Source organism: Vipera ursinii (genome assembly GCF_947247035.1).
Source record: "Vipera ursinii genome assembly, chromosome: 5".
Taxonomy (NCBI): domain Eukaryota; kingdom Metazoa; phylum Chordata; class Lepidosauria; order Squamata; family Viperidae; genus Vipera; species Vipera ursinii.
Genome location: NC_139518.1, coordinates 61,177,772 through 61,198,340, shown reverse-complemented (window position 1 = coordinate 61,198,340; position 20,569 = coordinate 61,177,772). Strand labels below are relative to the sequence as shown.

The window sequence follows — 20,569 nt, the reverse complement described above, 5'->3', positions numbered from 1 at the left end:
GGAAATTTGGTCTATTAGTAAAGCATCAGACTAGAAGCCGGAAGACCATGAGCTCTAGTCTCGCCTTAGACCCAAAACCAGCTTTGGACCAGGCCTTTCTCTTAGCCCTAGGAAGGGTGCAATGGCAAAACACTTTAGTAATAACTCACCAAGAAAACCGCAACTCTGAGAATTGGACACAAATGAATGGAATTTTAAAAAAAGTGAGTAAAACTCAAAATAGATAGAGAATTCCACTATTTACTTTTTCCTATATTAACTTAACAACAACAACAACAACAACAACAACAACAACAACAACAATAATAATAATAAAGTTAGAAGGAACCTTGGAGGTCATCTAGTCCAACCACCTGCTCAGGCAGGAAACCCTATACCATTTCGGACAAATGGCTGTCCAGTCTCTTGTTAAAAACTTCCAGTGTTGGAGCATTCACCGCTTCTGGAGGCAGGTTGTTCCACTGGTTAATTGTTCTGTCAGGAAGTTTCTCCTTAGTACTAGGTTGCTTCTCCTTGATTAGTTTCCATCCGTTGCTTCTTGTCCTGCCTTCAGGCGCTTTGGAGAATAGCTTGACTCCCTCCTCTTTACGGCAACCCCTGAGAAATTGGAACACTGCTATCATGTCCCCCCTCATCCTTCTCTTCGTTAAACTAGACATACCAAATTCCAGCAACCGTTCCTTATATGTTTTAGCTTCCAGTCCCCTAATCATCTTTGTTGTTCTTCTCTGTGCTCTTTCTAGATTCTCAACATCTTTTTTACATCGTGGTGACCAAAACTGGATGCAGTATTCCAAGTGTGGCCTTACCAAGGCATTGTAAAGTGGTATTAATACTTCACGTGGTCTTGATTCTATCCCTCTGTTAATGCAGCCTAGCACTGTGTTGGCTTTTTTGTCAGTTGCAGCACACTGGTGGCTCATATTTAAGTGATTGTCCACTAGGACTCCGAGATCCCTCACAGTTACTACTATTGAGCAAGGTACCCCCTATACTATACCTGTACATTCGGTTTTTCTTGCCTAAATGTAGAACCTTACTTTTTTGCCATTGAATTTCATTTTGTTAGATACACTTGATAGTGTTCAAGTCTGTCAAGATCCTCCTGTATCTTAAGCCTGTCTTCTGGAGTGTTGGCTATTCCTGCCAGCTTGGTGTTGTCAGCAAATTTGATGAGTTCCTCATCTATCCCCGTCTAAATCATTGATAAAGATGTTGAAGAGCACTGGGCCCAGAACAGAGCCCTGGGGCACCTCACTACAGACTTCCCTACATGTAGATGCAGTTCCATTGAGGACTACATGCTGAGTACAGCCAGTCAGCCAGCTACGAATTCATCTGGTGGTGATGCTGTCTAACCCACATTTTTCTATCTTATCGAGTAGTAGGTTGTGATCTACTTTTATCAAATGCCTTACTGAAGTCCAAGCAAATTATATCTGCAGCATTCCTCTGATCCACTAATTTTGTCACTTGGTCAAAGAATGCAATAAGATTTGTCTGGCATGATCTGTTTTTGACAAACCCATGTTGGCTTTTAGTAATGACTTTGGTTGCCTCTAGGTGTTCGCTGATTCGTTTATCTTGCTTACTTTCTTAACCAACTGCTAATCTCATAAAGGGTACTTCTTTTGATGTCAATATAATTTCTTGTTTTGGAGGGTCACTGATGAGGGGCCTTGCCAAGGATAATATCAATGCAGTCACCATGATCCATAATTTTGTGAGAACCTCATAAATGCTATAGGTTTTGGAAAATTTGGCTTAGCTTGATAAATTACCTTAGCATACTCTGGGAATTCCTGAAAATAAGCACTGTTTTCAACAGTGGTTCCAGTTTATTGGTCTAATACGAGTATCGTTAGAAGATAAATAGGAAACAGCATAACTGAAAAAAGTTTTTTCCCCTTTCCTGTGTTCCTTTCTAACTCATTCTGAAAAGTGCATTTAAAAAAAATCTTTGCTAAATATTGTTATTTGACCAAATAAACATTTTCCAAGTGTAGACTTGCAGTAATGTTGAAAATTGAATCTACTGGATGCCCAGTTCTTGTATGGCTTTGGACCTAAGTCATCTTTCAGAAAAGAAAATCAGTATTTAAACTGAACTAAAACAAAAATTAAAATGCAGAAATTACATGAAGAAAAATAAATATTAAAATGCAACTTCTGATCAGTTGTTGAAAAGAAGCATTGTTGAAAATTTTAAGCCTCCCAAGAAAACCACTATGGTGATGTGTTCAGAGAAGATCTAGCTACCTGGGACCGTCCAAATATCTACAATTGTAAATCCCAGATAAAACAGTGAATTCTAGTCCCAATCTATTTGCACAATTTAAGTTTGGGAAAGGCTGATTAACTTAAGATCAGAGTCAAAGCCAAGTTCAAGGACTAACATCTAGTCCAGGTCACATTAAAATCTACAGTTCTTGTTTGCTATGATGTTATGAGGATAAAAGGGAAAATGGATGAAAGAAGAATGCATCTGCTAACCTGAAATTCATGGTGGAAGACCAGAAAAAAACAAATACATGATGTGAATAAGGACTAGGCTAACATGCTTGCCTTACTCTTAAATTGGCTATTTTATTTATATTGCAGTTTGATAGTGAAGCTTCGATACTGGGTAAGCAGCATCAATAAGGTGGAAGGCACACAGATCCAAGGAAAAGCACGCTTATTTAGAAAGAGAAGTGGTTAATTTGGCTGGTTTTAAGTATGACATTGTTCTCAGGGGTGGAGGGCAGAATAAGATGATGATGACATCACAAGAATTGGGTAGATAAGCCCCTCCATAAACCAGCATGCTTATATAACTCTTTCTAAATTTTGGAACAGCAGTTCTGGAGGACAAATACAAAAAAGTCCCATATGAGCTGAGATTGTGCCCCTATGGTTGAGGGGCCATTGAAACCACAGCTCATGAACTATTATATTGTACTCTCTATAAGGATTCACAGGCTAATTTTATAACTCACCACCTGGTAAAATAGCTGGGAAATTTTAATATGTTTTACGTACAGCTATTATTATTGAATCAGTATGATAGTCTCCTTAAATGTAGCTGAATTCTACTAAACTATGTGTAAAATTAGGTAAATCTTTGGCCAGCCATCGATGATCTCACCACTAATTATAATATACTACTATGTCTTTTTCTGGTCTGTTTCATTTTAATTTTAAAGCATTTTAAAATTAATATTTTAATTTTTAATTCTGGTCTATGACCAAAATAAAATGATTGATTGATTGACTGACAGATTGAACTGGGTAGCTAAGGGGAAAGGGAACTAGATGCCAGGTGTGAAATATAAAAAACAAGCTGAGGTAAAGATAAGGGAGGTGATAGAGGAGAAAGTTTAAAGAGGAGCCTTTGATGAAAACTTCCAAAATTAAGATCAGTATAACCCAGTGCCTAGAGCCTGTGGGTATCTGGACGGAGAGGAACAGGTTCAAGCTCAATGCTAACAACATTGAGTAGCTATGTCAATATCAGCCTACACAACTGTGCATATTCCATCACTAACTCTCAACAGGGTTGCATTTCCCTATTTGAGACTTGCCTACAATGTAGGGATGCTTTTGGACTCTCACCTCTTGTAATTAAAAAGGCCTTTGCCTAGGTATATCTGGTGGATCAGGTGCACCTTTTTGTGGACTGGAAAGCCCTTCAGACAGTCACTCATGTTATTTATGTTCTGTACCTACTTTCAAAGATAACTCACCTGGTTCACTGTGCAGCAATGAGGCAGTGATGGAGGTACTGCATTATATGCATGCAACCTAGCAGTTTGGTGAGCTGCACTAGTTACCAGTTGTCTTCTGGGTTCAATTTAAGGTGGTTATCAGCTTTAAAGCCTTTATGTTTTAGGGCCTGGCTATTTGAGGGACCTTATGTCTCCAGTTGTCTCTTGAGTCTACAGTCTAGCATGGAAGTAGCACTCCAGATCCTGCCATTTAAGCAATATCATCTTGCAGGACCTAGGAAGCACGCCTGCTTTGTTGCAGAACCTGCCCTCTGGATGTTCCCCTGGATATTTGTTGTTTCGGAAACAGCTGAAGACTGGCTGTTCACCGAGGCGGTGATTGTGGGGCCCCCTTCTATATGGGGATGGCTTATAGTTGTTATCTTGCTCTACCAGCCAGTTGTGTATTTTTCCCCCATGTATTGTATTCCATATGCAGTTGTTGTAGATTAATGTGGCCTTGACATTTGATTAAATAAATAAAATATATGGAAGTAGGATGGCAAGTGGGGTCTTGAGGAAAATCTCAAAAGTGGACCATAATAGTGTTGCAGCATGATAAACAGGAGTATCATAAGGGAAAGGAAGATTTCAGGCTTGAGACCTCACTTCCCCCCTGCCCCCGATCTTGAAGGTAAAAAAATCTAAATTATTTAAAATTTGCTTCCCTTTGCTTCCTTTTTTGTTACATTTTGTTTCAGGTTTCATATGTTGTTAGTAGGCTTGGGTAATTGTAAATTGTTTCATGGTTATATAGGACCCCATCCAACTATACATTAGGAATTCGGCTCTTAAATTCATGGAAGGCATCATGGATGTCTCACACTCGCAGCATGAGAGAAGATTTAATTGATAGTCTGGTTTATTGTGGAGCATAATTTGCTGTTATGTCCAACCCTGCCCCAATTTGTTTAAGCCCCTCTAATGTACTTTGAGCTCAAGCAGAAAATACACTTCAAGGAACATGGGCTTCTTTGTTATGTAGCTTATGGAAAACACTCGTTTTCAGGCAAGGCCATGTCAGTATCTTTGAGAAGGCCTAAAAAATATATTTGAAATTCAGTATTAAGAAAGAAGAATTACATAAGGCATTAATTGTTTAAGAGAACTCAAGCATGAAACCTGCAGCTGGTCTTCTATCATTTACATTTCTATCCAAACCACATAGTTTGGTTAAATCACAAACCTGAAAATTAGGGGGTTGTGTGGAAATGCTGACAACTCCAAACTTCAGCAGCACAGTCATCCTGAGGGCCATTTTAAAATAAACTCAGGGGTTTTTTTAAATGCAATTTAGGGGTGCCTTGTACCACAAAAATAAAATTATAGCCTTTCTTTTTCTGTCACACAGTAGCGTATTCAACAGGGTAAAGCTGATTGAGGTAGTAACTAGTTCCAGCCCTGGTGTTTCTATCAACACCTTCGTGTTTTCTCCAAAATGCTCCATTTCTTCTTTCTAGCTGACATATTCTCCCTTTAACCTGCCTGAGCCTTAGTTCTCTTCTTACTTTTTCTCTGTCTTCTATGATTCTTACATTTTTGCCTTCATAATGATAGTAACTAAATAAGTGATATCGCTAAAATGCAACAAAAAGACCCACCACTGCTTTGTCACAAGAAATTTTCAGAGAGATGTCTAAAGGCAGCTCCATAGAAAAAAATATGAAGAAAAAATTTAGGGGTAAATAAAATATATAATAAATAGATAAATCTATGAGGGCAGAAATAAATTGAATGGCTACTTTATTCTCCTTTTGTTTTGCTTGTTTTTCCCCCAAACAACTTGTCCATTATACTAAACAATTAAAACACATTTCTGAGTACATTTCGAGTATATTTATTTACAAAGTTTGTATGCTGCCTTCAGACCCCAGCTGAAGACTTCACCACATTATTTAACTTTTAAAGTTGCATATTGCTTTGTTCCTAGGTATTTTTAGGACCACCATCCCTATATAGAATAGACTCACCAAGTGCATGCTCCTTGGCAAAAAAAATCTATAATGATACTCAATACTTGAAACGTCCAAAGGATAGGGGCTTAGACAATGTTGTTACTGCAGCACCCAGGCTAATTCCTATCCTAACTGGCCTTCCAGAAGTGAGTAAAAACAAAACTTTGCTGAAAAAAAATCTGAGATAAGTGGGGTTTTTTTTAATTAAGAAATTTTTAGTTGTTAATTTGTTTTATTGTTTTATTATGTTACTGGGGGTCCATATAGATTACACTAATACATAAAACAAATACATTTAAGACATACTTTGCTAGGGGCAGAGATATGCAGAGATTTGCAAATCATGTATCATACATTGAAGATACCTTACTCTGTGTCAATGAATGGTCTCTCCCAGTGGTTTATTTATTTATTTATTTTATTTATTTATTAAATTTTTATACCGCCCTTCTCCCGAAGGACTCAGGGCGGTGTACAGGGCAATAAATATCGAAATACAAAATACAAAAGTTAAAAAAGATTAAATAAATATGCCCAATATAATACAGTAATTAAAACTATGCTAAAACCAAAACCCAAACCCCCAAACCCATCAGACCAGGCCGGATTGTTCAAATAGATAGGTTTTTAGATCGCGTCGGAAGGAGCGAAGGTCGGGGGCGATCCGGAGCTCAACCGGCAAGCGGTTCCATAGGTCTGGCGCACCCACAGAGCAGCTTTTAAATAATATGAGAGAGAAAACCTAACTCTAGGAAATTTCACAGTGAAATGACTAAGAGATAGGCACCCAAAACTGAACTGCCACAACAAAGGACTGTAATCTCTCCTGCAACTGAATCACATCTTAGGTGCTCTGAGGTAAATACCAGATGTGAATGTGGCTCCCCAGGTTAGTAGGGCCCGTGGTTGCCATGACTCTCTTAAATCCTGATCCACTTCAGTTTCCACCAGGAGGATGCTCTAAGAGCAGCAACACCAGTTTTGTGCCTCAAGTCCAACTTCTGCTTGCACACATGCACACTGGCCTGCCGCTTGCATGAGTGGAGCTGTGCACACATGCATGCTGGCCTGCCACTCACACGGCCCGGTTCCAAATAGGCCATGGCCCAGTAGTGAGGGTTGGGGACCCATGGTCTAGTGCAGCGTTTCCCAACCTTAGGAACTTGAAGATGCGTGGACTTCAACTCCCAGAATTCCCCAGCCAGTCCACGCATCTTCAAGTTCCTAAGGTTGGGAAACGCTGGTCTAGTGGTTAAGGCACTAGGCTAGAAAACAGGAGACTGTTAGTGTTAGTCTCACCTTAGCCATGAAAGCCAGATGGGTGACCTTGAGCCGATCACTCTCAGCCCAACTCACCTCGGGGACCACCTGCTGCCGGCGTCAACCCCCCTCCGCCCTGTGCGTTCCCACAGAGAGGGCCTCCTCAGGGTGCCTCCAGTCAGAGAATGCCGGCTGGTGGCCCCCAGGGGGAGGGCCTTCTCTGTGGGCGCCCCGGCCTTATGGAATGAACTGCCGGTGGAGCTCCGGATGGCACCGGATCTCCGCTCCTTCCGGCGCGGGTTAAAGACCCACCTGTTTGAACAAGCTGGCCTGGCCTGATGGGGAGTTAATTTGGGTTTTTAAATATTTGTATATTTTACTGTTTTATCTTGGGCATTAATTTAATTCTATTTTAACTTTTGTAGTTTTGTATTTTTATTATCTGCCCTGTTCACCGCCCTGAGTCCCTAGGGAGAAGGGCGGTATAAAAATTTAATAAAACTAAACTAAAACTAAACCTGACAGGGTTGTTGTTGGCAAAATAAAAGGAGGAAGATCTGCTGGATATGTTCACCACCTTGAGTTGTTTGTAAAAATAACAAAGGTGGAATATAAACAGATGAGTAAACAAACAAATGTGTTCATTGAGCAGTTTTAGCATGTTTGAAGAATTTATGTCAGTCACTAAAACCTAGCTCAAAAAGGGAACAACAGTTTTAACAGGTAAATTCCTTCCTCTCATCCTGCAGGAATATGACATTTCAAATAGGGCTAGTATAATATTTATCCCATTTGAAGGTAAACTTAAAAACCTTCTCAGAACTGGCTGAAAACAGAAAATCAGGCTGCAACATGTACAATCTGAGTAAGGTTACAACTGTGGTTGGCAGGGATTTGCTCTGGTTTTACCAAAATAAGCTCTGCACTTGTTATCAAATTGTTTCCATGGTATCCACTCACACACATCACTTTATTTATTAAATTATATCATTAAATTACCCTCCAGAACTTTCAAGTATGACCAATCCTGGGACACGTTTATGGTAACAAGGGGGGGGGGGGAAAGTTATGAGTAATTTATAAGCTGCTTTCCCTCGTACCACAAAGTTATGCTAAAGATTTGCAAAACGGCTTTTTGGTCTTCTCCATACAAAAAACCTCCATGAAAAAGCACAAGGAATGGGGTTTTTCCCCCTCAAAAGCAAACCCATAAACAAAGAAAATAGGTGGCAATGATGAATACAACATGAAAACATTTAATAGTTCTCATTAACTGAAGAAAAGACTTGATTTATGAACAGTATGCCATGGTTATAAATAAGCTGCACTTTGCATCCAATGCAGCTGCTTAAGAAAATTAATGTTTTATTTTCTGTAACCTTTGCACTTTCTCTTCTTCTGCTACTATGGTGAAGCTTAATGCATATTTAGCTGGTTGTTCTCAGAAAAATCACAGAATGTACCCAAGAGCAACATATAAAAACTTTGATGGTGCTGAAGATGAAAGCCATACCTTTGCACACTAGGGCAGAGGTCCCCAACCTTTTGAGCACCAGGGACCGGTTCCATGGAGAGGTTTTTTTGTGGACCAGAGGGGGCATGGTTTTATGTACTGCCTGCATCCTGCGGATGGGGCTTTGCTTGTTTGCGCTGACCGGTTTCTGGCATGCCGCAGCCCGGTGCTGGCCCATGTACCGGGGGTTGGGGATCCCTGCACAGGGCATTACCCCATTTTAGAGGGTTTAATTTCTTGCTAGAATTTCTTTTGCTAGCATCAGCCCTACTTCTGTGCGTATCAGGAAAACATGCTTACAATGAAACTTTCAAATAAATCAAAAATGTATTAGGTAGCAAGAAAAATACCTGGGTTGAGCCTATCGACTACATTATTAAAGTAGTACCAGACATTTAAATCAGGCAGAACCCCTTTTGATTGTGATAAAATTGGATGAAATATTACAAGTCAGCTTTATCAACATAAAGTATTTTACCAATTTTTTTTCAAATGAAGATAATGATTAATTTAAAAGCATTGGTCATCAAACTCCAGGGGACTGATTCTGTAATGTAATGCTATTGAACTGTATTGTATCTATTCAAATCGCTAACTAAATGAAATATAAAACTTTTTTATATTAATATAAATTACTGTCATACAGCAATGGCTACTTTCAATGTAAGAAAAGATTTCAGCATTGTTTTGTTGCCTAATTTTCTTAGGGAAGAAAAGCAAAAGCTTTTTACTCAGGAATGTATTTACTGAGAGAACAAAAGGAGTAAGAGAAAAGAAAACTCTTTAGGCAACACAGGAATTATACTTGAAAGCAGATTCAGAAAAACGGGTTTGCATAATGTACTTTTTGGCAAAACAGCATCTTTACTTACATAAGGAATAAAATCTGATGGATCTCTAGCCAACTATTGTTAATCACTTTTCTTGGTCTAGCTATTTCATACAGAGGTCAATGAAGTTATGCAGTAAATAGCTTTTTATAGCAAAGAAGAAGATCATAAAACAGTTAAAAAACACCCTGAAATGAAATTGTATAGCACAAAAAATAGGATTTACTGATAAACTGAAGATGGTTAAAGACAGGTCCTGAAACAAGACAGCAGTTTCAAGAGTAACAATTTTTAAATCTATGATGAGGAATATGCTTGGGAAGGCAAGTTTAAAAGAGTCACATGGAATAACCCTTGCTCAGGTTTTATTAAAAAAACAAGCATGGATAGAAGATGGAAAAAGTCTAAATTTATGTGATCTAGATGATGAATACAGTTACACCATTTTAAATCCATTTCATACATTACATTCAGTAAAGTTTGCAATTTTGCTTGATCCAGATCAATATGGGGAGGACATGAGTGGCAATAATTAGCAACCATAGGCAAATGGAGAACATATTCTTTATATTGAAAGGTTTATACTTTATACTTCATTAGACATATAGATCCAGTGTGATATTGTGGTAAAGATGTTGGACAAGGATCAGCATTTTCCAGGCTGAGGTCCACCACCAGCCTTAGAAGTTCATTGGTTGACTTGGGGTAATTCACCCCCTCTCACTCCAACAATAGGGTTGTTATTCTGAGGAAAAACACTGCAAAAAACACTACGGTTATAACTCTAACAAATATAGAAATAAAAATTCAAACCAGGAGCCTTTCTGGATCTTTTAATTCATCAAGCCAACTTCATATGTTCTAGACCAGATATGTCAAACTCATGACGTCACGTGATGTCACGCAACGTATCAGGACGGTTTTGCCATTGCCGGCAATGGGGTGGGCATGGCTTCCGGATGACATGTCCGGCCTGCTGGCCGGCAATTTGACACCCCTGTTCTAGACAATGAATGACCTTGATTGAATTAATACTTTTTCTAAGCTTATGACTTTGTTTTGATTTTGGCTTAATGTTTTTATGTGAATACAATCACTTCATATATGGAATATGTTATGGCTTTGTGTAATGTGCAAACTCAGTTTATGTACTCTTTTAATGCTGACAAAGCTGCAAAGTAAGAAAAGGCCCCATAATTGTCAATCTCTTTCTCTTATTGTATTTAAATGAATCAAGTCTATTTAAATGAATCAAGTCTATTTTTATTAATGTAAAAAAAAATCAACTTTTTTCTCCTAGCTCAGTATGTGGAATTTACAAATGGCCTTATTTTCACACATTCATTTTCAATAAAGTTCATTCATTACATAAAGCACTATGCTCTATCCTAAATTCAGTCACAAAGTTTTATGAAAATGAATGGGTAAAAATACTTCCATAATCTTGTAAGGACTGAGCTCCAAGCTCAATTATTCCAGATGCTTCAAAGCAACTTTTCCACAAGGTAATATTGGCTGACACTCCATATTGTAATAATGAACTCCCTAAAATGAGATGCAGGTGGTATTTCTATGGTTACTTAGCCCTGATTAAAACATGTAATGCATTTTCTGCAATAAAAATACAAATATATTGTCATCGTTTTAAAATTCTAACAGTTTGTGTGTATCTGGAGGGGGGGAGAGGGAGACAGAGAAAGTGAATAAAAGAGAAATTTCAAGTCCATTTTATAGCAAACTTTCTGATATTTCTGTACAGAAGAATATATTCATAAATGTTCTGACCATTTAAGAGCCTTAACTGGGGCACATCTATTTTTGTAGTTTACTAGAAATTAGCAGCATCCTCATGGGACTGTCTCCTACCTATATAAGGAAAAAATAACACTTTCCTCTTATATTTTGGTGAGCCAAAATATTTCTTCCAAGCCTCCAGGGGAAAAAATTGTCTTCAGTTATTGGCTCTGGATCTAGCTGAAAACAATGTGTGAATATGCAAACTGGACAGGAAGAAATAAAGAACTACCAACTCCAAATAATATTGACTGAAGCAAGTTGTTTTTTCCCCATGGCATCTATAGCATTCTTGAAGCATTCAAGCATTGAAAATACTGATGCACCCCAATTTTTGTGCATGCTTTCTTCTGTTCTATCTTTGGAGGAGTACAGAAGTTATTAGCTATGAAATGCTTTCTGAATGGTAACGACAAGGCTGAAAACTCATCTAAAAACACAAAGTTGATTTTTGATTGTGTAGAAAGCAAGCTTGAAGCTCAAGGAAAAGGAAGGGGAGTGTGTTTCAGTTTATTTAAGCAAATCCAGAATGACAACATTTACCTGAAGCACCAACATATTTGTGTTAATGTAGCCGTTTAATAAGAACGCTGAGTCATACTGTGTAACAATAACCGAAGAAAGAGAGAGATGATATCCTTTCAGCATTGTTGTGGTGTTGCATTAAAATGTACTAATAGTGCTGTTACACTTAGCAAATGGATATTTTCTGTAGAAGCATAGAATGAGGCTGGTTAGTTACCCGATTGGCTCACTGTTTCTCAATCACGATGAATAATCAAGAAATAGGACTGGAAAACAAGGATCAGAATGCCAGCATGTATAAACATCCTCTAAACCAGACATGTCAAACACAAGGCCCAGGGGCCAGATCTGGCCCGTGGTTTCATGTGGCCCGCAAAGCCATCTTGGAAACAGTGAGGGAACGGCCCCCATTGCCTTGGCACTTGCCCCAGTCCCATCTCCTTTTGCCAGAGACCCTCAGATCTGTCCCACTCCTACCCAGGCCCCCATAGGCACCCTTGATGTGAATGTAGAGCTGGCCATGCCCACCCAGTAGGCCATATGCACTCTAGCCACGCCCACCCAGTAGGCCACACCCACCCTGGCCACACCCACCCAGCCCCCTGAGGGCAACTGCAATGCTGATGCGGCCCTCAATGAAATTGAGTTTGACACCCCTGCTCTAAAGGATGCGATTGCCCAAATTCAAGATGAGATTGTTTGAGTGATGGAAATAAGCCTTTCCCTACCTCAGTAAAACTGGAAGTACCTTGGACTTCCCCCAGCCCCTCCCCCTCTTTCATCATACGGCTAGACTTAGGAGAATACCTAAAGTATGTGTTTATAGCCATATTTCTGTATGGCTGATTGAGGATAGATCTGAGGTGACAGGAACATAGCACTCTGCTCCTTCTATTATTTTTAATTATCATTTCCATGAGTTAAATTTGCATCACACTGCTCTTTCTGCTGCTGAATGATACACAGAGGTAGTCTACTAAACATTAGTAGTCTTGAATCTGACAATGTTTTTCATTGACTTAGAATGTGTCAATACAAAGCAAGAGAATGAATTGAACTTCTCACTATTATGGAAGTCATCAACATAAGATTTATAGTGCTTAAGTATGTTAAAAATGGTTAGCTATGGTACATATTTGGTAATGTTTGTATTGCTTTACTGGATTAGCTACATTCAGCATGAGATTATAGGACATAATTTTCCACAAAGAGAAGTCATGACAGGTGGCTTAAATATTAAATATATGGTCAATAATTTTTTAATAGGGATGATTTCAAGAAGTGTGAATGCATAAGGGATTCTATCACAATGTATGACTGGAAATGCTTAGTGGAGTACAATATTTAACACATCATAATTTCTGTTTTTATCCAACTCACAATGTGCTTTATGTAGTTCATATGAAGTGGTGGGCTATGGGTTGATGGGAGATAGATTTTTATCTCTGTTGCAGCTTTTTCTCCAACCGCACAGCTGCTTCCTCCATTTGATCCCTTTGCTTGCTTTCTTCTATACTTTCCTCCTTGGAATTCAAAGCAATCTTTGAAACCGCAAACCTGATAATATGTCTCTTCCAAGCCAGTTAACAAACATCTGTGCTAGTTCTTTTCAAGTACAGATAGCATTTCTCCAAATGCAATAAAACTTTACTTTTGTCAACTGAACATAATTTCAGAATTTCCTAATTTTGTTGTCTTGGATGCAGATTTAAGAGGCCAAACAAACAAAGTCTGGGTTATGAACTTCTACAAGAAAGAAATAATTGGCATGGATTCATTAGGAAAAAGGGGAATCCTGTTCCTTACTCTTTTAAATTGCTCTTTTCATCTTTTGACACTTGAACAGGTTTGCCAGTAACTCCCTCTTTTGAACTCAATTGTAAGCTAAGGCTCGTGAAATCAGTGAGACTGACTAAGTTATCTTATCTATTGCTTTTGATTTTTTTTCCCAAGCATTAGCATCTTCTCCAAAGACTGTTGGCTTCCTATTTATAACAGCCGTTATTAAATCTTATATTCAAGACCTTAATACTTAGTTATTAGCATTTCCAGGGAGCTCTCTGATTTTACAACTATTACTGAATGATTTCTAATTTTTGCTGGCCAAGGTATTCTCAATAATTTTTTTTCAGCACCACAGTTCAAAAATACTGATTTTTCTCTGGGTATCCTTTCTGGTAAACTAACAATTTATATTATGACTGGGAACACCATTGCCTTCCCTTTGCACGTCTTTCCTGACAGCCTGACATTTCTGTATTTCATCATTTTGTTGAGATTTGCTACAAGCTTTTCCCCAAAGAAGCAGATGTCTATTTATGTCAAAATTACAGGCAACATCCCTGTGGAGTTTTGAGCCTAGGAACATAAAGTCTGTTACTATTTCCATTACCTCTTCATCTATTTGCATTCAGTTACCACTAGCAGCTGACATCTTTAAAAAAAAATATTGAGAATAAGAATGACTGTTATCCTTGTACTTTACCTTCATCAAGACATTCCCTAAGTCTTTCTCACTTCCAGCCTCTGAGATGCCATTATTAGCATTATCAGAGATTCTTTTCTGATCTCAATCTTTTCTTCAGCAATTTTAATTCCTGAATTTCTCTTTCATGTATCTCATTTAGATGGCTTTCCATCTCAAAGAAGCCACTCTGAATCCCGTATAACAATATAAGTCTAAGTAAGCTAGCAAGCAAATAAACTAATAAATTTCTAATGATATGCTCTGTGAATCCATGCTTGTGGCAGGATAAAAACAGAATAAATAAATGCATAAGGTGACAGTATGCAACTCCTTTCCTACTTGTGAACCATCAAGTATTTCCATATTCCTTTTTGATTGTTTTTTCTTTGTCAGACTGCAAAAACTTCAATATGCAGATGAGGCGGCTGGGTATGCTCATATCTTTTAAGTGCTAGCCATCTAAAATTGGTCTATGGAATCAAGAGCTTCAGTTGCAATAAATAAGCAATAAAGCAAATCTAAATGTATTTTTGAAAGACTATGTGCCCTTTTCACTATCTCCTGGAAACTTGCAGTCTGATCCTGTGTGCTTTGCTATTTTTTTTTTCCTTAAATTACCTGGTACTTCTAGAAGCTTTTATTGCATGTTTTATTGAAGTTTGGATTGCAAAATCTTAGCATTATCTTACAAGTGTGCGAGAAGATTGTAAATGTTCAATAGCCTGAAATTATTTTTAGCAGTAATCTTTTTGAAAGACAGCTTGATTTTTTTTCTATTCTCCTGGCTACAGTCTTTTAAAACTGCTTTTAAGAGAAAGAGATAGAAGTTGAGGTAATAGACATATAAGGTAAAGAAATTGCAGGACACTTAAGTGAGGCTACCTATGCCATTAGATTTTCTTCTGGGAATAAGAAGAGCAGGAACAGTGGGAATTGAAAGGCAACCTTTATATAATTAGATGTACAGATAGTCCTTGAGTTACAGTCCTAATTGGGACTGAAATTTCTATCACTAAACAAACTGATCATTAAGCAAAAATCACATCACTGTGCCACTTAGTAAATGCAGGCAGGCAGGCAGGCAGGCAGGAACTCAAGACCTCCTTGCCTTTGTTTTATTTCATTTAAGACAGGGAGAGAAAAACAAGATCAGGCTTTCAAGATTCTGTTATTATAAAGGTAAAGGTTCCCCTGCACATGCGTGCTCATCTGTTTCAAAGCCGAAGAGCCAGTGCTTGTCCAAGGATGTCTCCGTGGTCATGTGGCCGGCATGACTAGACGCCAAAGGTGCACGGAACGCTGTTACCTTCCCACCGTAGTGGTCCCTATTTTTCTACTTGCATTTTTTACGTGCTTTCGAACTGCTAGGTTGGCAGAAGCTGGGACGAGTAACAGGCGCTCACTCTGTTATGCAGCACTCGGGATTCGACCCGCCAAACTGCCGACCTTCTGATCGACAAGCTCAGCGTCCTAACCCACTGAGCCACCGCATCACCCTGCATAAATATAGTAGAGTTTCAATAGTCTTTATAGAATCTGATCATTGACCTGGCCTACCTCCAAGGAATAACATTTGTGGTCATTTTATGGAAGATATACTTTACTATTAATTTATTTGTTGTATTGGTATATGTTATAAATTTGCAACTGCAAGTCTCGGCAGCAGTCTGTGATTTTTTACAGGCTGGGGTCTGGGCGTCTTTCCTTCTAAAGTTGAAGAGCAGCTGTAGTATATCCCAACTTGAAAGGCAGGTGGGGAAGGCAGCAGCCAGAGCAGCGGCTTAGCTCTAAGGACACATTTGACTCAGGAACTGGGCGGGCTGGCTGGAAAACCTGGAGCGGATCTCCCATTTGGTCTTTTTTTTTTAAAAAAAATCCCATTTATATCCTGCCCTTCTCCAAAGACTCAGGGTGCCTTACAATTTAAAGCACAAATCAATGTGCTTAGCAATAGCCTTCATTCTGTGTATATGCCTGTTTATTAGGGCTTTCACCCCCCCCCCCAAGCAGCATTATTACAAAGTCAGCTTATTGCCCCCAACAATCTGGGTCCTCATTTTACCTACCTTGGAAGGATGGAAAGTTGAGTCAACCTTGAGCCTGGTGGGATCCGAACCTGCACTAATTGCAGGCAGCTGGTGTTACTTAAGGCTCTGCGCAGGGAAAGCTTTAGAGTGAATTAGGAAAAGTGAAAAAGTGAATTAGGAAAATAGGGAACGGTTGCTGGAATTGGGTATGTGTAGTTTAACGAAGAGAAGGGTGAGGGGTGACATGATAGCAGTGATCCAATATCTCAGGGGCTGCCACAAAGCAGAGGGAGCCAAGCTATTCTCCAAAGCACCTGAAAGCAGGACAAGAAGCAATGGATGGAAACTAGTCAAGGAGAGAAGCAACCTAGAACTAAGGAGAAACTTCCTGACAGTTAGAACAATTAACCAGTGGAACAACCTGCCTCCAGAAGTGGTGAATGCTCCAACACTGGAAGTTTTTAAGAAGAGACTGGACAGCCATTTGTCTGAAATGGTATAGGGTTTCCTGCCTTAGCAGGGGGTTGGACTAGATGACCTCCAAGGTCCCCTCCAACTACTACTACTACTACTACTACTACTACTACTTCTTCTTCTTCTTCTTCTTCTTCTTCTTCTTCTTATTATTATTATTATTATTATTATTATTATTATTATTATTATTATTATTATTATTATTTTAATCCACTTGCACTGTTTTATGTTTACATGTTTGATGACAAACAGCCTTATGTTTATAAGTGACAGTTTTTCTACTAAGCACCTGCATGTCATAAGCATTTGAATTAAAATTACCATATTAAAATCAAATCTGATGTTTTTTAATTTTTATTTGGTGTGCATTGGAAGAGGGGTAGTCTTATACGGCGAGTATAGCCCAAACCCTATAATTTAACAGGAAATGTAGGGGGTCGTCTTATATGCCCAGTCGTCTTATACGCCGGAAAATACGGTACTATTTCTAAGGACAAATATTTATGATTTCTCCAGAGAAAATGACAATGACTTAACTGTTGTTGGATGTTCATATATCCTGATCTGTGACTGTAATGATGAATTGATTTGATTCGATGTTCGTATATAGAAAAAAACAAGACTTATAAAAAGCATTTCTTTGAGGAAATAGAACAGATGGAGGGTACAACATATGAGCCGCAAGTCAGCTATCATGTAGTTCTATCTTCAAAGAAACTTTGGAATAAGAAAGGTAATAAGACAGAAAACAGACATCCTGAAACAGTTGTGATGAGCGTAGATACTTGGAAACCATGCATTGCATATTTCACAAGAGACTGATTTATGTGCTCTGAAACAACATCTGTGTATATAATTTTGTTTGGGTTTGTAAGATGAAAACATGGAAGGTACAGGTCTCAATGAGATTTGCAGGTATTGAAACTGTGCTCACCTTTTCTGTTCTCATCTCTATGATTGTAACTAATGGAACAGAAACATAAACATTTTAAATGCATAGCTTTCAACTTCATGTAGCTGTTCTGATGAGAATAAAAAATAAAAATAGCTTAGGTATGCCATTTTCTGTTTCGGATAAAACTCTATTTTACTGAGCAGACTGTTTGGGCTTATTTATGTATTCTGCTGTGAAAAAAAAAGCAAGCACTGTAGTCACGAACACTTCTCAAAAGTTTTCAGGGTATCTTTCCTAAAGTTGGAGGGTTTGTTTTTTTAACCCTGAAAAGAGGATTAAATATTTATAAATACATACATAACTGGTGTGCATACATTTCATAACTTTAAATACTAAAGCACAGTTTTATAGGTCTTTTCTTTTTTCCAAATCTTTTTTGTTTCACTTTTCTTTTTTTGAAACACAATTGGAAAATTATGGGAAGTGCACATTTTAGCAAGCATTTACAATTAATTTATCTTTTTGTCCAATAAATGTATACCAATTCCCATACATCTCTAGATTTAGCCAATGAATACTTAGTCAAAATCTGTCAAGATTTAAGTACTGAGATATTTTCAACAAAGTTGTTTAAGGCAGCACTTCAGAATATTATGAGAGAGAAAAAGAATTCTATTAACTTCCTGGAATGCCATTCTGAGAAGGAGAAATATTTTGTACTTGTGAACTCTAGATATTCCTACAAGAACAAGGCATTTCTAAAACAGCCCAGGTCCTTCCAGTTAGAATTACAAATAGTTGTGATTTTCCCCCCCAAATGTCTTTTAAAGTTATTTAAAGAGAACAGTGTTGTCACATCTAAATGGAAATATTCTCATATGAAAATCCTTTCCAGTTTAATTACATATTTGTTTTAATCAATTTATGGGTCTGCCCAATTGATTAAAACAGGCTTGCAAAGAACTGAATAAACATACATTATTAAAGTAATATTAAAACTGTAAAAGAAATTCCATGCTAAGAAAAGATAAAAAACTTAAAACTAAGTTAAAAATAAAAATAAAAACTAAGAAGAGACTGGACAGTCAATTGTCTGAAATGGTATAGGTTCTCCTGCTTGAGCAGGGGGCTGGACTAGAAGACCTCCAAGGTCCATTCCAGCTCTATTCTATTCTAAATTTCAAATACCACAGTACATTTAGAAATCATTCCAGTTGGCTCCTGCTGAAAAAGCAAGATTTTTAAGGCCTTCAAAAAGATTTGCAGGCTTGGGACAAGATGGATCTCAAGGGAAATACTTTTCCAGAGGGCAAGTATGGTGATAAGATTTTAATTTTTTTTAAAAAAGCAAAAGAATTAGTTTTGGAAATAATGAAACATAAATTGGTGAAGCCAAATTCTCATATTAGAACTTGATATACAAATAACAGAAGTAATTTTCTTGAAATGAAATTTTTGAGATTCTCAGTGTGATATAATAGCAACTACTTTTACAGGTCAGGTCAATTACTATTTGTAACAAAAACTTCACCCTTTTTTCATAACACCATTATATAGAAGAAGAACTAAAACCCCATTTCAAAACAAAGTGAAGTTAATTGTCTCATAAAATCAGAATTACAAATTCAGAATAGAAGGATGGAACAATATATAGTAGCATTTAACTATTATTTAATAATTATGCTATCTTTTAAGTCTAAATCAAAAGAATTCAAAAATACACAGCGGAGTAGAAGATAAATTTCAGTAGTCTCATATAGCCTCATCGCCTCCATTCTGTAGCATTCTCCATAATGCCTCTTAACATCTATGGAAACTACTATATTTGCTAAATCTCTTCACCATCTGCTGCTCTTGGCTAAAGTCTGAAAGTAGTCAAGGGAAGCCCATCAAAAGGCAACAGGAAAAGGCTACCCATTCCCTCCTCTAATTATGTCACCTTTAAAAGGTAAAGGTAAAGGTTCCCCCGCACATGTGTGCTAGTCGTTTCCAACTCTAGGGGCCGGTGCTCATCTCTGTTTCAAAGCCGAAGAGCCAGCGCTTGTCCGAGGACATCTCTGTGGTCATGTGGCCGGCATGACTAGACGCCAAAGGCGCACGGAACGCTGTTACCTTCCCACCGTAGTGGTCCCTATTTTTCTACTTGCATTTTTTACATGCTTTTGAACTGCTAGGTTGGCAGAAGCTGGGACAAGTAACAGGTGCTCACTCTGTTACGCGGTACTCGGGATTCAACCCGCCAAACTGCCGACCTTCTGATTGACAAGCTCAGCATCCTAACCCACTGAGCCACCGCGTCCCTTTACATACCTTTACACACCTTTTTAACAACACCTGGTGAGACAAGGAATTTTCTAAACTTTACTTGGTCATCATTTTATGTCAAATGGATATGATCATTAGACAGGCATTCCTCCATTTTTGCACTTTTCCTAATTTTTGCAAGTCAGCTCCAAGCGTATAAGAGGCACAACTTTAAAAAGCATATATTAGAGTTAAAGTTACATATTTTAGGGAAAACGCATGTATCTGCATTTTATGCTAACATGTGTTCAGTATACAGAAAAAATAAGAGTAGATTTAAGGTGCAGGACTACAATAGATGTGACTTAGTATTCCTCTCTAAATAAGATCCACCCAAAGTAGCCCCATGGATATGTAAGATAGGAAGTGGCAAACACAAGATTTCTTAACTAAAATCTTTAAAAAAATTAGTCCAATGGACTATTTGACTGAATGGTAATCTGTGTGGGGAGAGAAAGAGTTCCCTTCTTACAAAAGGCAAGGCATGAATATTTAACATGCAGCCAATTTAGTCTGATAGCTTTGTTTGGAAGCCCTTAAGCTATATTTGCATTGAAAGCACATGATGTGGAACACATGTTTAGTAAAAAGGATAAAGCACCTGAATTAGAAAATGAATTGCGTCTTTCCATTTTGCTGCCTAGAAACTGTTTTGTTGAAGTTTATTACAGCCAGAGTTATAACCAGATAAAACAGATGGGACTGGCACATTAGCATGTTCATATCAACCATCTGCTTTGTAAAGTCACAAGTGAAATGTTAGTGACACAAACAACCTC

At 38.0% G+C, this 20,569-nt stretch overlaps 1 protein-coding gene across 3 annotated transcripts in view; it reads right to left on the bottom strand.

The window, feature by feature from the left end:
• The window catches only part of LHPP (phospholysine phosphohistidine inorganic pyrophosphate phosphatase), a 133,398-nt gene that overhangs the window by 37,149 nt on the left and 75,680 nt on the right, over window positions 1–20,569 (bottom strand). The window contains exon 7 of one of the 3 annotated variants that reach the window (XM_083364536.1): window positions 9,828–10,062. The exons of the other annotated variants lie outside the window; for them this stretch is intronic. Within the exon in view, the coding sequence (XP_083220662.1) occupies window positions 9,993–10,062 (70 nt within the window). The 3' untranslated portion in view covers window positions 9,828–9,992. Of the gene's footprint in view, window positions 1–9,827; window positions 10,063–20,569 lie in introns of those variants that run through there. 3 annotated transcript variants of the gene reach the window in all.